The sequence below is a fragment of the Alexandromys fortis genome, unplaced genomic scaffold (assembly GCF_014885135.2).
Source record: "Alexandromys fortis isolate MF-2015 unplaced genomic scaffold, M_Fortis_MF-2015_v1.1 scaffold_75, whole genome shotgun sequence".
Classification (NCBI taxonomy): domain Eukaryota; kingdom Metazoa; phylum Chordata; class Mammalia; order Rodentia; family Cricetidae; genus Alexandromys; species Alexandromys fortis.
The window spans coordinates 1747400-1765892 of record NW_026067956.1 but is presented as its reverse complement, the minus strand read 5'-3'; the positions used below and the strand labels follow the sequence as shown (position 1 = coordinate 1765892).

The following is an 18493-nucleotide window of genomic DNA, read 5'->3' as shown; positions in this document are numbered from 1 at the left end:
ATTTATTTATTATGTGTACAACTTTCTGCCTCCATGTATACCCAAACGCCAGAGGAGGGTGCCAGATCTCATTACAGATGGTTTGGAGCTACCATGTGGTTGCTGGGAATTGAACTCAGGACCTCTGGAAGAGCAGACGGCGCTCTTAACCACTGAGCCATCTCTCCAGCCCTGATGAGAATTTTTTTGCCCTCAAATGAATGACTGGGGTACCCTAGATACCCTTGTCAGCATTCCATGTGGCTACTCTTTTAAAAGGCTACTTTATGAAGAGATAAAATGCTATTGATTTAATCAAATGAAAAGTCACAGTTTTGGGGGCTGACAGGATGGCTCACTGGGTAAAGGCACCTACCACTGAGCTTGATGATCTGAGGATGATCCCCAGGACCCACATGTTGGAAGGAGACTGCCAACTCCTGCAAGGTGACCTCTGACCTCCTCATGTGCCATGGTACGCACACACACACACACACACACACACACACACACACACACACACATACAATAAATATAAAAAACCCTCACACTTCTGAAAATAAATGTTTGTTAGGCTACAGCAGTGGTAAACTCCTGTAATCCCAGCCTTTAGGACAGTGGTTTTCAGCCTTCCTAATGCTGTGGCCCTTTAATACAGTTCCTCATGTCATGGTGAGGAACCCCAGCCATAAAATTATTTTCGTTACTACTTCATAATTATAATTTTGCTACTGTTATGAATCGTAAATATTTTGTGTTTTTGATGGTCTTAGATGGCCCCTGTTCGACCCCAAAGCAGTCACAGTTCACAGGTTGAGAACTGCTGCTTTAGGAGGTGGAAGCAGGAAGGTCAGGAGTTTGAGTCCAGCCTGAGGTACATGAGACCCCATCTCAAAGAGTAAAAAAGTTTCATAACCGTCTCAGCTGACTTTGCCTTGTTGCCACCTCCTGTCTCTGCAGCGAGGCTCTCTCCTCAGTGAACCTGCCATCCAGGTGAGAAGAAAAGGAAAAGGAAAGCAGATTTGGTCTTTGGAAAAGCTGGAAAACAGGCTCTTAGATATGAGAGACCTCTACCAGGAGTGGAAGGAATGTGAAGAAGACAGCCCGGTGAGTCGCTCAAGGGTCACTTACCTGGTTGTCCGAGAAGGGACCACATTATAGCGAATTTGCCGGCTCGGGGATGTTGAATGCTTTTCCACAATCATTGCTCTAATTTTTAAAGTAAAATTTATTTTAATCCTTAAGTTGTCAAGCTATGTAAGAATTTTAATAATTGGTCATTTGCATGTTTTTTTTTTCTTTTTTTTTTTATCTCCTTTTATTTTGGGGTTCTAGCAGAATTTGCCTTTCCGTCTGCTAGTGAGTGCATCAGTCTCAGGTTATTCTGGCTTCTCTCTGAGGCAGGCACCAGGCCATCTCAGCACACTGCAAACAGCTACCCCACCATTCATGGTTTCACAGTCATCAGTCCACCCTGGTATTTTCTCTGTTAGGAAGGGTTGTGAAGGCATTTTGATCCCAAAGTAAGTGCCCAAGATCTATTCTGGCTCTGGCTCCTCTATTGCCAGGTTTTCTTGCTCAAGTAAGCCATGTTGTACATACCTAAAACAGAAATACACCCGGTGTTATTTTTTGTTGGTCTCTTCTAGACATTTGTTCTTTTAAGACAGGACTCCCTGTAGCCCAGCTTGCTCTTCTTACCTTAGCCTCCTCAGTGGAGGGAGGGTTTATGGCATGCACCGTCACACCCTGCTACCTATACCGGTGTTTACAATTCCACATGGAATGCCTTTCTTCCTTAACTCTTTCTAATGTTTGTTTTTTTCACATTGTCATCTTACTAAGAGATGATATTTTTGCATAAATTTGTAGTTTTCTTCTATAGTTCTATAGAAAGATCCCCCCCCTCCCTGCTGCTGTGCTGATGGCAGCAGTGTGTCTAACAGTTTAGAGGGATTTTTGGGCCTGAGAGAACAATGAGGGGGGAGTGCTCTCAGCCTTTTCTTTTTAGTCATCTGTCTGTTTCTCTATTTCTGTGTCAACCCTTCTGCATAAAGAAGCTGTCAGAGACTGAGGCAGGAGAATCTCTGTTAATTCAAGGTCAGCCTGGTCTGTATGTGAGTTATATAGACCAGCCAAGGCTACAGAGTGAGTGAGTGAGTGAGTGAGTGAGTGAGTGAGAGAGAGAGAGAGAGAGAGAGAGAGAGAGAGAGAGAGAGAGAGAGAGAGAGAGAGAGAGAGAGAGAGAGAGAGAGAGAGGAAGGAGGAGGAGGAGGAGGAGTCTGGATATGGTGGTAAAGTTATTGGTCAAATGAGTTTACTTTATGTGGTTTTTTTTTTTTCTTTCGAGGTTGTATGTTTGAAATCTCTTTCAGGTCACCCGGTCCTACTTCAAGCGTGCCGACCCGTTCTACGATGAGCAGGAGAACCACAGTCTAATTGGTGTGGCCAATGTCTTCCTGGAGACCCTGTTTTATGACGTGAAGTTACAGTATGCTGTGCCAATCGTCAACCAGAAGGGAGAGGTGGGCTTTCACTGTGGCTCATTCTGCAGAGCAGTTGAGGGGACAGGGAGTGGGCGGTGACAGGACACTTATCGTTAATACCTTTGTTTTCTAGCCAGTCCTGACTAGTTATAGTGTGTGTGGATACCTTGTGTTTCCATAGGGCTGTAAGTTGACTTCCTATCTTGTTTAGATTTCTAGCAGTGCAGCAGCTGTTAGAAAATCACCTGTTAGGTTTTCACACATTGTTACCCTCTGGCTTTATCAAGGGAGACAGGTCCCACGGAGAAAACTCAGCCCAGAAACCAGTGTTTGCTTTGCCTCTTTCCTTCAGGTGGCAGGCCGGCTGCATGTGGAGGTGATGCGACTCAGCGGGGCTATTGGGGAGAGGATCGTAGGAGGAGAGGATGCTGCAGAGGTCAGCTCTGACAAGGACGCCCAGGAGAACAGGCTGGTTTGCATGGTAAGCTCCAGACCCAGTCTAGAAGGTGGGACCACCTATGAGATTGTAGGTATTTGCATAAAAAACTCACTTCCAATAACTTGTAAGTGCCTGTCTTCAAAGAAATCTTTTAGCATTCAGTAACTTAGGGGTTGTTTGTCATACGTCTGGAAGACGCACTCAGCACTTTCTCTCTGTGGCCTTTCTCTCGGCAGTCAGGGTGACTGAGCCTGCTTGCGTGTCCTGCTTTGTGGAAGCAGCCCAGAATTCCCATAGGAGTGTCTATTAGTGGAGCTTTCGAGTTCTGATGAAGTGGATGTTTGCCTCTCTGTGGCCTTTCCCTCAGCTGCTGCCGTTTCCACCCTTCCCACCCAGCTTCTCCCTGGTTACCCAGTGCCTTTGTGTGTGCCGTTCCAGCCCCACAGTTCCCGGCCCTTTCTGTCTGATCTCCCTGTGTGTGCTGTTCATGGCATACTGTTTCTTTGAAGACCTATGTCAGGCACCAGGATAAAGATGCCAGGTTCCCACTGGCCAGTAGTAGGAATCTGCAGGTATGAGCAGAGGCCTCTAGTGTATGATCCATTGCTGTGATAGAGCTGGCATCAGCCATCTGGGCACACAGGAAAGCTGTGAATTCACGAGGTAGGTTCTGAGGGAGACTGAGGGAGATCCTGGAAGAATGAGACTGCAGGAGAGATGTTAGCTAAAACCAGATCTACAGGTGCTGTGGTGTTTTTGTGGGTGAATAGTACTGAGGATGGCATGCTCCCCGCTACCTGTGACCTAGTCCCTTTATAGTACAGTCCTTGCCTGAATCTCCAGTGCCCCCTAGTGGACCAGTGCTGCTAGTGCTCAGAATCCTGGCAGGATTTTGATGACAAAAGACCAGTAAGAACCTATAGTGTTTAAAAGAGATGATTAAAGATCTGCAAAGAAGTGTAAGTCAGGCTCTTGTTCCTAACTCATCCTAGGTCAGCCTTCTTCCTCAGTAAATCTTCTAGGATTGAAGTTGTTGAAGGAGTAAGTTGCACACAGCCGTGGGTGGGAGCGAGTGTTGCTGTGAGCAGGGCTGCTTTCTGCAGCCGGTCACATGATGAGGCCTGCGGTGGTTTGAGACATGAGTTGCTTCAGTGGGAGGGGGCAGTTCCTAACTCACTAATGGCCCCACTCTTGCTAATTTGTACTTGACTGCAGAACCTCTTCCTGGAGGTCACGTGCCTGGTTACCACAGGTATGTAGGCTCTGACTCCACGTGGCCCATTTCTGAGATAACAGACGGTGACTGCATCTCTGGGAGGTCAGCTTTCATAGTGTAAAATAATGAGAATGATTCCAGGTGGTGGTGGCTTTAATCCTAGCACTCAGGAGGCAGGGGCAGGTGAATCTGTGTGAGTTCAAGGCCAGCCTGGTCTACAAAGTACGTTCCAGGACAGCCAGGGCTATGGAGAAAAAACTCTGTCTCAAAAAACCAAAACCAGGGCTGGAGAGATGGCTCAGAGGTTAAGAGCATTGCCTGTTCTTCCAAAGGTCCTGAGTTCAATTCCCAGCAACCACATTGTGGCTCACAACCATCTGTAATGAGGTCTGGTGCCCTCTTCTGGCCTGCAGGCATATACACAGACAGAATATTGTATACATAATAAATAAATAAATAAATATTAAAAAACAAACAAAAAAACAAAAACAAAAAAACAAGAATGAAAATTTGTCATTAAAAAGAGAGACACGTATCTGAGATAACATGCCTTTTTAAAAAATGACAAAATATGTTAAGATTTAATGGAAGATACCAAGCATAAAAGTAGTAAGGAAGGTATGGTCAGTCGCACTCTCCCTGCTCCACAGTGCCCAGACAGCCCAGCATGACTCTTCATGCACTTCATGCTGCCACTCCCATTAGGAGCAGCTTTAGGACAGACACCCAAGGCTTCTTAGTTCATTTGGAAGTAGTACGTGTCTCCAAAATAGTAGGTACTTAAAAAAAGAATCAAAATAGCTAATTCCTTAAGATCATAAACTATATAGCCAGCCTTCTTAAACGTCTTTGTTAGTGTCACCCAGCTTTCTCTTATCTCTAGATTCTGCGCTCTTTCTCATCTTGGAATTTGTTTGTTGTAAAACCTGTATGTTGCCTTGTGTTTGTTGATGGTCATACATGGCATACTCAGGTGTTAGATATAGGGCAGCAGCAAAACAGTATGTGCCACATAATAGGAAAGCAAGTATGTATTATAGGGAGTGGTGTGTTTTCTGTTAAAGTTATGGATTTTTAAAATTGTCTTCACGTCATAATGAACTCTTAGACTTAACATATGTGTCTTTTAATGGGTATTCATTACTTGTAACAAATCTCCAGTGTTCCCAGAGTTGAGTAGTGACAGCCTCTTCACTTTGCTCTTGAGTCCTGCAGACAGGAGCCTGACTGTCATTGACAAAAGTTTTAGCTTTTGGGAATGGCGAACATTTTATCTCCTCCTATACACACTTCTTTTTCCGGACTCAGAATCCACCTCTTCTTAAGAAGCTGTGTTCATTTAAAGGGGACATGCTTCTTAGAGGCTATGTCCTCGCCGTGGGAGCCCGTTGCGTAAAAGGCGAGACGCCACAGTGAGTGAAGTTCCTGTGGAAAGTCAAATCTGGGGGTGGTTTTGGTACCATGAGCGAGGGAAACCACGGCCGTTCAAGACATCTGCATTCCTTTTTTCCATAATGAAAGTATGTCTATATTCCTGTTTTCAAAAACAGTAAATTAAAAGCCCCAAATAACATTGATTCCTGACAATACTTTTTGGCTCTTTCATGCTGAGCTGAAAGTTGAGTGCTATCCTGACACCTTGTGGTGATTTCAATTTTTGTAGTTAACTAACTAAAAAAAAAAAAAAAAAAAGACAATAAAAAACTCTAAACAGCGTATGTTCTGAAGAACATGCGTTTATTCCTCGTTCTTGTTGCTCTTCATTCCTGGCAGTCTTAATTCTCAGAAGTTCCTGTAGAGGGCAGGTTAGCACATCCGATCTTGTTTCTTGTTTATTTCAGCCTTAGATTGCGATTCATTTCTGAAGGAATGCAGTGGCTTTCAGATGGAATTCCTTCACAGATCAGCATGTGTACGGGGCTTGCTCAGCAGTGCCTGTCCTTGCTGTCACTCATCTCTTTGTTTTCATTGGTGTGGCTGGCCTCACCTCTGTCAGGGTAGACATAAATCCTCCTCTCTCTGCCTGGAGAAAGCTAGGCTTAAGAGTTTACACCAGCACACAGGCTAGCAAGTGGCAAGGATTCTTTTAGATCTGTGTAATACCAAGACCTTGTTATCATGCCCCACAGCACATTGCCTCATTTGAGGTATGTAATAAACATTTTTTAACATGTGGAGAATAGAACTTTGAAAATTTTTCCTGTAAAATGTATTCTAGAATACTGATGGTCAGTTCAATGTGAAGAGAGAAAACACATTAGCCCTTCAGAGCCTGTCAGAGACTTACTGCCTAGGTAGTACAAGCTCGTTGACATCTCAGGAAGAATTGCATAAAAAAAAAGTCGCTGTTTATTGGCTGACCTGTTTTGTTCGTTACATAGGAAATCTGCTTTGAGTCCTCAGAGTCCCTGAATACCATGGTTATAGTTGAGGTTGCTGAGCCACGAGACCTTACACCACGCAGTACAATTTATTCTCATTAAATTTATATACTAGATCTGGAGTAAATCAGACAACTTAGGGAAAGAAAGTGGCTGGACAGTGTAATTGGTGATGAACTCCATTGTGTGAAAATCCTCCTGTTCATAGTGTTCTCCAGAGGAACAGAACTTATAGAATGAATCTGTCTGTCTGTCACCTAAAGGGGATTTATTAGAATGGCCTGCAGGTTGTGTTTCAGCTATTCCAACAATGACTGCTGATGAGTGGGAGGTCCAAGAATCCAGTTGTTCAGTCCACGAGACTGGATGTCTTAGGTGATCTTCAGTATACAGCAGAATTCCAAAGAAGTAGGCTGTCATGTCAGTGAGGGAGTGGACTTGATAGGGAGAGTGGGAGCAAGCCGGCAAAGAGGACAAGCTTCTCTCCCACATCCTTTCTAAAGGCTGCCAGCAGAATTAAAGGTGGATCTTTTCACCTAAAAAGATCTGGATTAAAGGTGTGTCTTCCTACCTCAAAGATCCAGATCAGAAGTGATCTTTCCATTTCAAATGATTTAATTAAGAAAAAAAAAATCCCAGGACTGGAAATCCAGAGAATCCTGGTTCAATTCCAAGTATCCCGAAGGCAACTCATAACTGTCTGTAACTCCAGTTCCAGGGGATCTGGCAGATATAGATGGAGGAAAAACACCAATACACATAAAACAAAAATAAATTAAGAAAGAAAGAAAGAATCCCTCACAGGTATGCTCAGCCATTTGGGTTTTAGTTAATTCCAGATGCAGTCAAGTTGACAACCAGCCATAACCATCACATATACCATGCAGTATAATTAATAATTCTAGAATTTACTTCATAATTGTGTGGTTTTAAGACCATCACAAGCTACTACAGAAACTCCAAATTTAAATCTAGATGTTGTTGCAAAAAGTATGAAAGTTGTTTGGCTTCTTTAAGATCTGAGTGAGCAGCTGGAGGGATGGCTCAGTGGCTAAGGGTGTGTGCTGCTCTTCCAGAGCCTGAGTTCTGTTTCCACCATCCACTTGAAGCAGCTCACAACTGCTTGTAACTCCAGCTCCAAAGGTCTGATGGCCTCTCTGAGGGCACCTGCATATACATCATGTTCACACATGTATGTTCACACATACAGACACACAGATGTGTATATGAATATATGTAGATAAATGGGGCTCATGGCTAAGAGTACTTGCTTCTCTTGTAAAGGACTGAAGGAAAGTTCCTAGCACCCATGTCAGGCAGCTTATGTCTTCTGTAACTCCAGAAGGGGATCAGACACCCTCGTTTGAGCTCCACAAGAACCTGCATTCACAGGCACATACCCACATGTAACACACACATCCGTATAGTTAAAAATTACTAAAAGTAACTTTTTTTTTTTTGTTTTAAGACTCCGATGCAGGAATTTTCTCTGGGGCGTTGATCCTATTGGGCCCACGTCTCTGGCCATCCTTTGTAATCATGGATTCCAGGGTCCTCATCCAGAGATTTGAGTTTTTGCTGTCACTCTCTGGGGAAGGTATTGGGGCAAAAAAATGTCCGTGCAGAAAGCAGCAACTCTATGATCTTTACCTCTTTCATTCTCCGCTTCAGACAAGATGGTCAAATGCAACACTCAAGGCAGTTCATTACTAGGAATAAAATAAAAATTAAGTAATATTATTTTAGCACGTAGCATGCTATTCCAGAGCTCAGTTCCTCCTTATACTTGAGATAATTGAGTGAATCCTTTCCCTGCCCTGAAGATTGGCTGCTCACTCAATCAGACACAGTTTTGTGCTTTGTTCCTTATGCTCAATGCCTTTGTGCTTTCCTTATAAAATACTGGGCCTCTGGGAATGATGATGATGGTATCCTACATCCTGACAAGCTAAGATTCAGATGCTCTTGTCCGTTTCTAAGTGCTGCCCAGCACCCACCTTGGCATTTGGTTGTCATCACCCTGTGTCAGGCTGGCCTGTATGCTAGTCCCAGACCAACCTGAAGGACATAGGCCCAAAGTAGGAGCATGTTTGGTGACAGAGCCAGAGCAGGACCACGACCCCACCCCACCCCAATCTCCTAATTAAGTACTCCTGGGAGCTTGCTGGTCGAGACAGTGGAGTCTTCTTTCCCTTCAGGTTAAAATACTACAAGCCACAGGATTGCCGCAACATCTGTGCCACTTTGTGTTCTGCAAATACGACTTCTGGGATCAGCAGGAGCCAGTGACTGTTGCCCCTGAAGTGGATACCTCTTCGTCTCCCACCAGCAAGGAGCCACAGTGTATGGTTGTGTTCGATCATTGCAGTGTGAGTTCCTTTCCAGTCTACCACAGTGCCCAAGTTATTGTGTAAACACAGCTAATGAGTGAGTACTGCATCTTTGGATGATTGGCCTAACAAGATCAGAGACTACCCTGATGGCCACTACATGTTCTGCCATGTTGATTGCTTGCTCTTTCCAACCAGTTATTATTAATGATGATATTTTTGTGGGCAGAATAAACTCAAAGTAGTGACTGTCACTTTGCCTTTGGCTGGTGACCGTCAGAGTTTGGACTAGCTTTTGCTATTTACTCCACATTTGACTCCCAACAAGAATGAAAACAGGCTCCCAAAATACTGCTAACAAAATAATTTGCTATGCTTACAGATTAGTTTTTCAAAATGAGAAGTTTTAAAGTCATGGCTATATTTATATATATTTTTTTCTTTTTTTTTCTTGGTTTTTCGAGACAGGGTTTCTCTGTGGTTTTGGAGCCTGTCCTGGAACTAGCTCTTGTAGACCAGGCTGGTCTCGAACTCACAGAGATCCGCCTGCCTCTGCCTCCCGAGTGCTGGGATTAAAGGCATGTGCCACCACCGCCCGGCTATTTATATATTTTTAATTTTAAAAGATTAATTTTTTAAATCAGTGTGTGGCTGTGCACACATGAGCGCAGGTACCCACAGAGGCCGACGCATCAATCCCCTGGATCTGGGTAGTTGAGTCACCAGATGTGGGGCCCCCGGAAGAGCAGTACTCACTCAGTCTTAAGCATGGAACCATCTCTCCAGCTGCCCTCAGATCCACTCTGTATTTGAAAGCAAGTGTGTTAGTCTGTGTGCACATTGTAATTGGTGTTAAATGACCATTGTGTCCTATGAGGAAAGTGTGCCATTGTCTCTGTCTTTCCTCCCTGATGTCATTAAGGTGTGAAGCCTGGCTTACGTGGTCAAAAGACCGAGCCAGTGTGTGCTGCTCTGCAATGAGCTGTTGTGTTTCAGGAGTTCAATGTTAACATCACAGAAGACTTCATTGAGTACCTCTCAGATGGGGCACTGGCCATTGAAGTCTATGGGCATAAAGTGACTGATCCTCGGAAGAACCCAGCCCTGTGGGATTTGGGAATCATCCAAGCAAAGACAAGGAGTCTTCGGGACAGGTGAGTTTTGATGATGTTCATTGGATTCCCATTTCTTGTTTTAAAAAATTGCTGGAGATGACCATCATTTATTTTTAAATTCGTTTTCTTTTTCTTGTGTATGTGTGGTATATACATGTGTGTAGACATATTTACATGAGTGGGGGCATGGGCGTGTGCTAGTGCCCTGTGGTGAGGGGGAGTCAAAATTGGCATAGGAAGTTTTCCTCAAGTACTCTTCACCTTATTCAGAGGCCCCTCATTCAAACCTGGAGCTTACCAGCAGGGCTAAGCTGGCTAACCAGCTTGCTTCAGGGATCCTGTGTGTCTTTATGTTTATAGCTGGAGTTATAGGCAGGCATTGGTTCATCCAGCATTTATGTGTGTTGTGGAGCCCTAGACTCTAGTGAGTCCTCATGCTTGGGCAGCAAGCATTTGAACTATTGAGCCATTCTGGTGTTTTATAAATTAATGGTCCCCTTTACTGTGTATCACCAGGTTTGTCTCTAGGGCTTTAGCCTCCCAGTAGAATGTTCTTAAAGCAGCGAACTTTAGAGGATGATGGGAAAAGCACATGGGTGTTTAAGAAGCAACAGTGGAATGAAGTTTAGGAGAAAGGTCACTTAGCACAGTGGGTTTTGTCTGATTAACCAGCTATGGAGAGGTGGATGCAGTCTGCTATAGGGTCATGTTGACCCTGTCTTCAGCTCATAGGTGTTTGTTGCTTGTTTGATTTTGTGCTGCTGGGGTTCAAACCCAGAGCCTCACACATGCTAGGCAAGCACTGTATAGTTCTGCACCCCCAGCCCTTTCCAGTTTTGAGTGGCATCAGTGATGGGAGGAGGGTAGCTCATTTGATGACATACAAGAGTTAAAAGGGAAGGACTGAAAGAGGGGGTGCTTTTACTTCCATCTAATTATAGATGAGAAACTCCTAAATTAGAAGGTGAGATTTGTCTTCTTCATTTTCTTACTGACCTGAGAGTACATCCTTCTCAAGTCATAGATGACACCTTCCTGTGAGAAGAGCATCCTGTACTTGGTTTCTGCATACTGGCTATAGTATTTCAGGCATTGGATAACCTGTGCTCTGTGTGTGTGTGTGTGTGTGTGTGTGTATGCATGTACATGCGTGCACTCATGTTCACATGTATGCATGAATGTAGAGGCCAGAGGTTGATGTTACATGTCTTCCTTAGTTGCTCTCCACATTATATATCAAGGCAGGGTCTCGCTCTTGAACCCAGAGCTCAGCAGTTCAGCTAGTCTAGCTGTCTACCTTACTCTGGAGAGCTCTATGTTTGTGCCTTCTGTTTACTGGGATTACTGGTGGGCCACTGCACCCACTGTTTATGTGGGTTTGAACTCTGAGCCATTGTTCTAACCCCATATTGTAATTTCTGAAAAATAAAAGTGCCAGTGATTAAGGGGTAGCTCAGTGGTAGAGCACGTGCTTAGCACATGAAGGCCACCTAGATTCAGTCCTCAGAAACCATAACAGAAAACCAAGGAGCCATCCTGTATCTGATGCTGTGAGTTCGACTTTCTGTTCACGCTATTTGCTATTACATACATACTGTACATGCCTTTCTGACATGAAGATTATTTTCCTGGGCTCCTCTGTTTAAGGTCATTCTCACTGTTAAGTAAAATGTAAGATCTTCAGCTCTCTGCATTGAAGTAGAGAGGCATGATTTGTGGACTGTAAAGTTGGCTCAGTCAGTAGGTTACTTACCCAGCATGGATGAAGCCCTGTGTTTGATTCATAGTATTGCATAAATTCCTGTGTTGTCACATGTCTGTAATCTCTGGAGAAGAAGGCAGGAAGATTGGAAGTTAAAGGTTACCTTCGACTATCTATCAAATATATATCTATATATTTGAAACCCTGCCCCTTCCAAAAGAAGTGTATTTCCCAAGGACTGCATGTATTTCCTAGGTGGAGTGAAGTCACCAGGAAGTTGGAATTCTGGGTTCAGATCTTGGAACAGAATGAGAATGGTGAATACTGTCCCGTGGAAGTGATTGCTGCAAAAGATGTCCCAACAGGAGGGATCTTCCAACTCCGACAGGTACCAAGACTGTGACGTCATAGTAAATTCCTTGACACCAGAAGACTTACAGTGGATTCTTTTGAACAGAACTCTTGATGATGATTAAATATACAATGGTCAATCCATTTCTTTGAGAAATTTAAGTTTATTGGTATGTATGTATTGTGAACAAATGTGGGTAGTTGTGCATGTGGAAGTGAGAGGACTTTTGAGATATTGTTTTCTTCTTTTTCCATATAGTCCTGGGGTTTGAACTCAGGTTGTTAGATATGGCAGGAACTTCCTTACTTACTTAACCATCTCACTGGCCCTTTTTTAGTTTCAATTTTTTGTCTTCAAGCCCATTTTTATATTAAAATTGTTTCTTATATACATTTCTTTTATTGCTTCTTACGATATTTTAAAAATAGTTTCTAAAAGGGTTAAAAAAATAAGCTTTTTTGAAAAAACATTTTATTACTGTGTGTGTGTGTGTGTGTGTGTGTGTGTGTGATTGTGTGCCACAGGACACAGTGGAGGTCAGAGGACAATTTGCAGAAGTGGGTTTTCTCTACTATTCGTGTCCTAGGAAGTGAACTTAGGTCATCAGGCTTGAAGCACTTCACTGGGTGAGCCCTCTTGCTGGACTGAGAAGAAAAACTTTAAGGAAAACTTAGAATTGAAGAGTAGGGCATAAGGCAGACATGCTAAGCATTGTTTGTAGAGTCATGAATACAAGGAAAGCTGTTCGAAGTGGCAAAAGGAACCGAACGTGCAGGGGCTGACCTGCCAGGTCCAAGCTGTGTACTTGTGAGCTCCTCCACCTGGAACGTGGGTTTGGGGTCAGTTAGGACAGTGCTGTATAGAGCCACTTGCTTGACACGTAGCGGGTGTTAAGTGTGTGTGGCTGAGTCCATGAGCAGAGAGAGATGTGGAAGAGACACCACTTACTGGTGAGTGGTGGCCTGTCAGTCTGTGCTGCTGACTGACAGTGACAGGGAGGGTCTCCATTTATAATTTGGTTATCAAAAAGTGACAGTCTTCATTATGACAGTTTCTTGAATATGCCCACATATTTAGTGCTTATTAATACCTGTAACAGGAGGAGCGGGCTCCTTGTTGTCCTGGTTGCCTGGCTATCTTACACCCAAAATAATCACACAGAAACTGTATTCATTTAAATATTGCTTGCCCCATTAGCTCTAACTTCTTATTGGCTAATTTTTACATCTTAATTTAACCTATTTCTATTAATCTGTGTATTGCCACGTGACTGTGGCTTACCGGCAAGATTCTTACCAGCGTCTGTCTCAGGCAGGAGATCCATGGCATCTGCCACTCTGTCCTTCTTCCCAGCATTCAGTTCTGTCTACTCTGCCTACCTAAGTTCTGTCCTATCAACTAGGCCAAGGCCGTTTCTTTATTCATTATCCAGTGAAAGCAACACATAGACAGAAGGACCTCCTACACCAGTACCCCTCCCCCAGGGCCCCTTATTCCCTTCAGTCTGCTACAGCTTCTGTAGACCTTTGAATTTAAGTGCCGTTCTATCTCATGTGTTTCTTTGATTGCTGAAGTTGAATATAATTTCATGTACTTGCAAAAAAAAAAAAAAAAAGAATACTTTGTACTCTGCCAGTGGATTAAAGTTTGGAACCCAGCACCCAGGATGCATGGCTCACGATCACCTGTACCTCTGGCCCTAGGAGAGCTGAGGGCCTTAACAGCCACATGGCATATATTCACAAACACACACATATAAATAAATTTAAAAAATCTTTAAAAACCCATATTATTAGAATTGCTACAGAGATGAATGTTAAAGTATTCAAAGAAAAACACGAGAAAAGGTTGAGGGAAGGAGAATGTTTGCTTAAATATTTAAATTTCTGATAGTTCTAAAAGGTAGAAGTAAATGAGTCTTCTCAGATGCATTCATGTATAAGTGAGAGACTTAGAGCCAAAGGAGAGGCTTTTCAGCCACAGTGCCTTGCAGAGACATGACTCTGTGGAGAGGCCATGCTATGGAGACAGCAGTGTGCACTGTGCTGTGTGGAGACGCAGCGCTTGGAGAGACACAGCTGAATTCTTTTCTTTTGGAGTGGGGAGTGAGAGTTTTTGAGATAGGGTTTCTCTTTGTAGCCTTGGCTGTCCTGGAACTCACTTTGTAGACCAGTCTGGTGTTGAACTCACAGAGATCTACCTGCCTCTGTCTCCCGAGTACTGGGATTAAAAGTGTGTGCCACCACCACCCGGCTTGGCAATTCTTATTTTTAACACCAGACTGAATGCTGACTCTGGTGCCCTGCGCTTTAACTTAGGTCATAAATGTTTCTCTGCACAGTCACCTAGTGACTGTGCGGGGCTTCACACTTTATTAGAGATTTGCTACTTCATTCCTAATGGTGCTTCCAGAATACTTATCCATGTGCTTGACTGCTGAATTCCTGGAGCAAACGTTGCTCACGGTTTGAAGTCACTTAGCCCTAGAACAAGCTTGACCATCCCACAGGGCTGATACTGCCTGTTTCATAAACCTTGGTCTCTATTGGGAGTCATTTCTAGCTTAGCAGGTTACCCTATCAGGAAATTGGTCTTTTCCTTTTTAGGTCTTGGCCTCCCTATGGAGCCCCAGAATGCTGTCTAGACTGTGCTGGCCTGGATAGCCTAGAACTCTATGTAGCCCAGACTAGCTGTGAACTCACAGAGCTCTCCCTGCCTGGCTCCTGAATGCTGAGGTTACAGTGGCTTGGTTGAACTTTTTTTTTTTTTTATTAGACACGGTTTCCATTTCTTTTGCTTGTAAGTTTTCATTTACCTGTGTGTTCTGTCACTTGCCAGCGCTTGGCAGGTAAGCCAAGAGGATTGCCTTGAATTCAAGATTAAGCCAGAGCTACATAGCTCTTATCTTTCATTAAACAAAACACAAAAGTTTTCTACTAGTTTCTTATTACTCAGGAATTATAAAAATGTATGTTCATTTTGTCTTCTATCTGCTTGAAGGAAAATAGATTTTCCTGACTAGTTTTGAACTTGTGCTTTAGTATTTAACAGTTATGAGACAGATGAAACTGTTATGAGATAGATGAATGTCTCCAAAACCAACTGCATTTCTCTACATCAGGCTGTAGGGGTCTCTCTAAACCAGACTTTGAAAACCAAGAAGCTGATCTTGTGTTATCAAATCTCTCTGTGCTGCAGGGGCAGTCTCGGCGAGTTCAAGTTGAAGTGAAGTCCGTGCAGGAGTCAGGGACTTTACCACTGATGGAAGAGTGCATATTGTCTGTTGGCATTGGGTGTGTGAAAGTTAGACCACTCAGGTCCCCTAAGATCCACGAGACCAGTCATGTAAGTTTCTGTGCCTGCTCTGTGCTCTTTGAAAGGCAAACGGCCAACCAGAGTCTTTGAGACCTTGTTATCCCTGGCCCTTTCTCTGCCATTAGTGTCTCTTCAGATACTGCCTTGGCAAGAGGCCCTTGCACTAGGCTGTGACCATGTGTTCTGGTGTGTAGTGAGCTGAGAGTTAAAACCTTTCAGCCTGGCAAACCACCAAGCCTCACAGTGATTAACTTCCTCCCATGGCCCACCCCTCTATAGAACCCCCCACTGGCTGGTAAAGATGCTTTGCCAGCAGGTGTTTGATTTCCTCTGGTGTTGGGGGTTGTAAGCCCAGCGGGGAGAGCATTGTACTGACTTGGAAAAGGTCAGGGGAGCCTCTTCACCTTCCCCAGAAGGTTAGGTCTTACCATCTTCCTGACAATGGAGGGCTGGAGTGGGGCTGGATGGGTGGCCACAGGCTGGTGTGTCAGTTAAACAAGAAGACTGGAACTGTGGGAGAAGATTGTGCTGTGTATGGAGGCCTGATTTGTGGGTAAATAATTGTTTTGGTTCTACATAATAGGCTGTTTTCTTTTAGGAGGAAGAGGAGGACATGGACAGCTACCAGGTAATTGAGCACCTGTTGTCCTCATCAAATCAGCTTGATTCAAGTGCTTAATTACACAGGCCAGGATCTCTGCACTGCTACTTGATAATTAGACAATTCTGCTTTTTCCCAAAAGTCAAACAAAGTATGGAATGCTGGGTATCATGGAGGGGGGTTGGCGAGCTAGGACTCGGAAGCTGCTGTGAGAGAAGCTTTTCCTAGTCACCCCCTCTGCATTGGGCTCTTTACACAACCACCTCCCAGATACCTTGCCAGGCTCCCCTTGAGCTGAGTCACCCACAGTTGGGTATGGGGATGTATGCCTATTTCTGTGTCTTATGTGTGTGAAGAAGCTAGGTCACCCTGAATGCTCACTTCCTTGACTTATCTCTTAGGTTTTTTTGGGGGTGGGGGCTGTTTCTCCTGTCTTTTCTTTTCCTAATTTGGCAGATTTTGTTTGTGTCTGTGAAGTTGCATCTTGTTAGTAGTCATCGTTTAAGACTGCCCGGGCTCTTCGGAGCCTGATTATGTCATCCACTGTAGTCACTCTCCTGGCTTTGCATCATCCTAATTTGATAGAAATGTCTGCCTTCCTATAAGTCACTGATAAAAGAAAACAAAAACACCTCATCATTCAGCTGGGGTTGTACTCAGAGTATGGTACCGCCACAGAGTCTTCTTTTAACAGACATCCTCCCATTCATCACTGCTCTCTGGATGTGGCATTTGAGTCCTCTGTGATGCCACTTAGAGTAGATGCACAGCACATTTCTCTGTCTTGTCCACAGGAATGTCATAAGCTATTTGGTTAAGTGCCCTGGTGAAACCCAGACACTCGACATCTGCAGCATTCCTCTGAACCACCCAGCCCCCTAACCATGTTACTAACGGAAATGAGGTCAGGTTGGCATGCTGGCAGGTGTTGACTGGTGGAGTTCAGTCTGTCAATAACAACTCCTGCCCACTCGCCCACCAAACTCAAGGAGAAGAAGCACTTATGTGCTATGGTCCTCAGGAGTCTAGTGTGACCTGACGGGAGCAGTGGATAGAGACCTGAGGATTCTTCCTGATTGTCCCGAGGAGTAGAAGTTTGGAGCTTGTTAGCTACAGTTTGTGAATCTTGTCCTGCGAGGCAGCCTCATAGATGTCGTTCTCAATAAATACAAAGAGAACCAGTTCTTCAGGGTCTGCCTACTCTATAGAGTGTGCTAATGCTTTCTGTTCCAGGAGTTCTGATCTGAGTTCTGTGCTGCATGTTGGGCTGGTACACAGTGCAGGTGGTAGAGTGCTTGCCTGGCAAACATGGAGTGCTTAGGCTGGGCATGGTGACAGAGGCCTGTGATCCCAGCACTCTGAGATGGGAACAGAGACTTGTGAAGTCCAAGGTTATCTTCAGCTACACATAGTGAGTTCCAGGCCAGTCTGGGTTTCATTAGACCTTGTCTTTAAAATAGAAAAGAAGAGGAAGAAAAAAAAAAAGGCAATTGTTGCATGTTGTTTGAGTCTTGGAGTTAAGAGAATGAAGTTAGTCAGGGGAATGTCTGGCTGGATGTGTTGCCTGGATAGTGCATTGAGTTTGGCTTCCCCTGTTTTCTTCCAGGATAGGGATCTAGAGAGGCTGCGTAGAAAATGGCTCAATGCATTAACCAAGCGTCAGGAATACTTGGATCAGCAACTGCAGAAGCTCGTCAGTAAACATGGTAGGAAGAACAAGTTGGACATCTCCTTCCCTTGGCAGTGCAGCCAATGCATCTCATCCATAGCCCTCTTGTAACCCGCTGAGGGCCCAGTGTGGTGGTGAGGGTGGATGCTTGCCCTTGACTTGGGGTATAGCCTTTCAGAAGAACATTTATTTGGTTGTAATGATGTCTTCTTGCAATTCCTTTTGGGGATGGGGCCCAGACATACATGTAGCAAAACATCCATACCCCTTAGAAAGTAACTGGGTGAAAGGTGCTGATGTTTCTTGTTGGAGGTACTGGGCAGCTTGGAAGCTGAACCAACCTGTCAGACCTGCACCAGAGATCTGTGAGCTGTAAGAAGCCTCTGCAAGTTCCCGTTGATATTGGGAAATCATGTTTACTCAAAGACAGTATGGAAACACCCTGGAGAAATGACTTAGTGGTTAAGAACACTTGCAGAGGACCCGGGTTCAGTCTCAGTTTTCACATGATGGCAGCTCACAACTGTTTGTAATTCATGTTCCAGGGGATATGACACCCTCTTTTGGCCTCTGGGGAATCCTCCTTTTTACACACACACACACACACACAAAATCAATCAATCAATCAATCAATCAATCAATCAATCAATCAATCTACAGAATATGTGGGAACAGCAAGCAGGATTGCTGGCTCCAACCCTGATTCCTTTCTTCCAGACAAAACCGAGGATGATGCTGAGCGGGAGGCACAGCTCCTGGAGATGCGGCTGACGCTCACAGAGGAGAGAAATGCAGTGATGGTGCCCTCTGCTGGCAGTGGCATTCCAGGGGCACCAGCAGAATGGTAAGGTCCCCCGGGGTGACCAGGTACCTCCTTCCTTCCGCCCATCCTTCCGCCCATCCTTCCG

General features: G+C 44.4%; 1 protein-coding gene across 3 annotated transcripts in view; it reads left to right on the top strand.

The window, feature by feature from the left end:
• Positions 1–18493, top strand: part of Kif13b (kinesin family member 13B) — a 147007-nt gene that overhangs the window by 90175 nt on the left and 38339 nt on the right. For all 3 annotated transcript variants that reach the window (XM_050152296.1, XM_050152295.1, XM_050152297.1), the window contains 10 exons: positions 940–1086; positions 2355–2504; positions 2818–2946; positions 8700–8870; positions 9828–9985; positions 11904–12036; positions 15199–15345; positions 15914–15943; positions 17523–17622; positions 18303–18429. In XM_050152296.1, the coding sequence (XP_050008253.1) occupies positions 940–1086; positions 2355–2504; positions 2818–2946; positions 8700–8870; positions 9828–9985; positions 11904–12036; positions 15199–15345; positions 15914–15943; positions 17523–17622; positions 18303–18429 (1292 nt within the window). The remainder of the gene's footprint in view (positions 1–939; positions 1087–2354; positions 2505–2817; positions 2947–8699; positions 8871–9827; positions 9986–11903; positions 12037–15198; positions 15346–15913; positions 15944–17522; positions 17623–18302; positions 18430–18493) is intronic.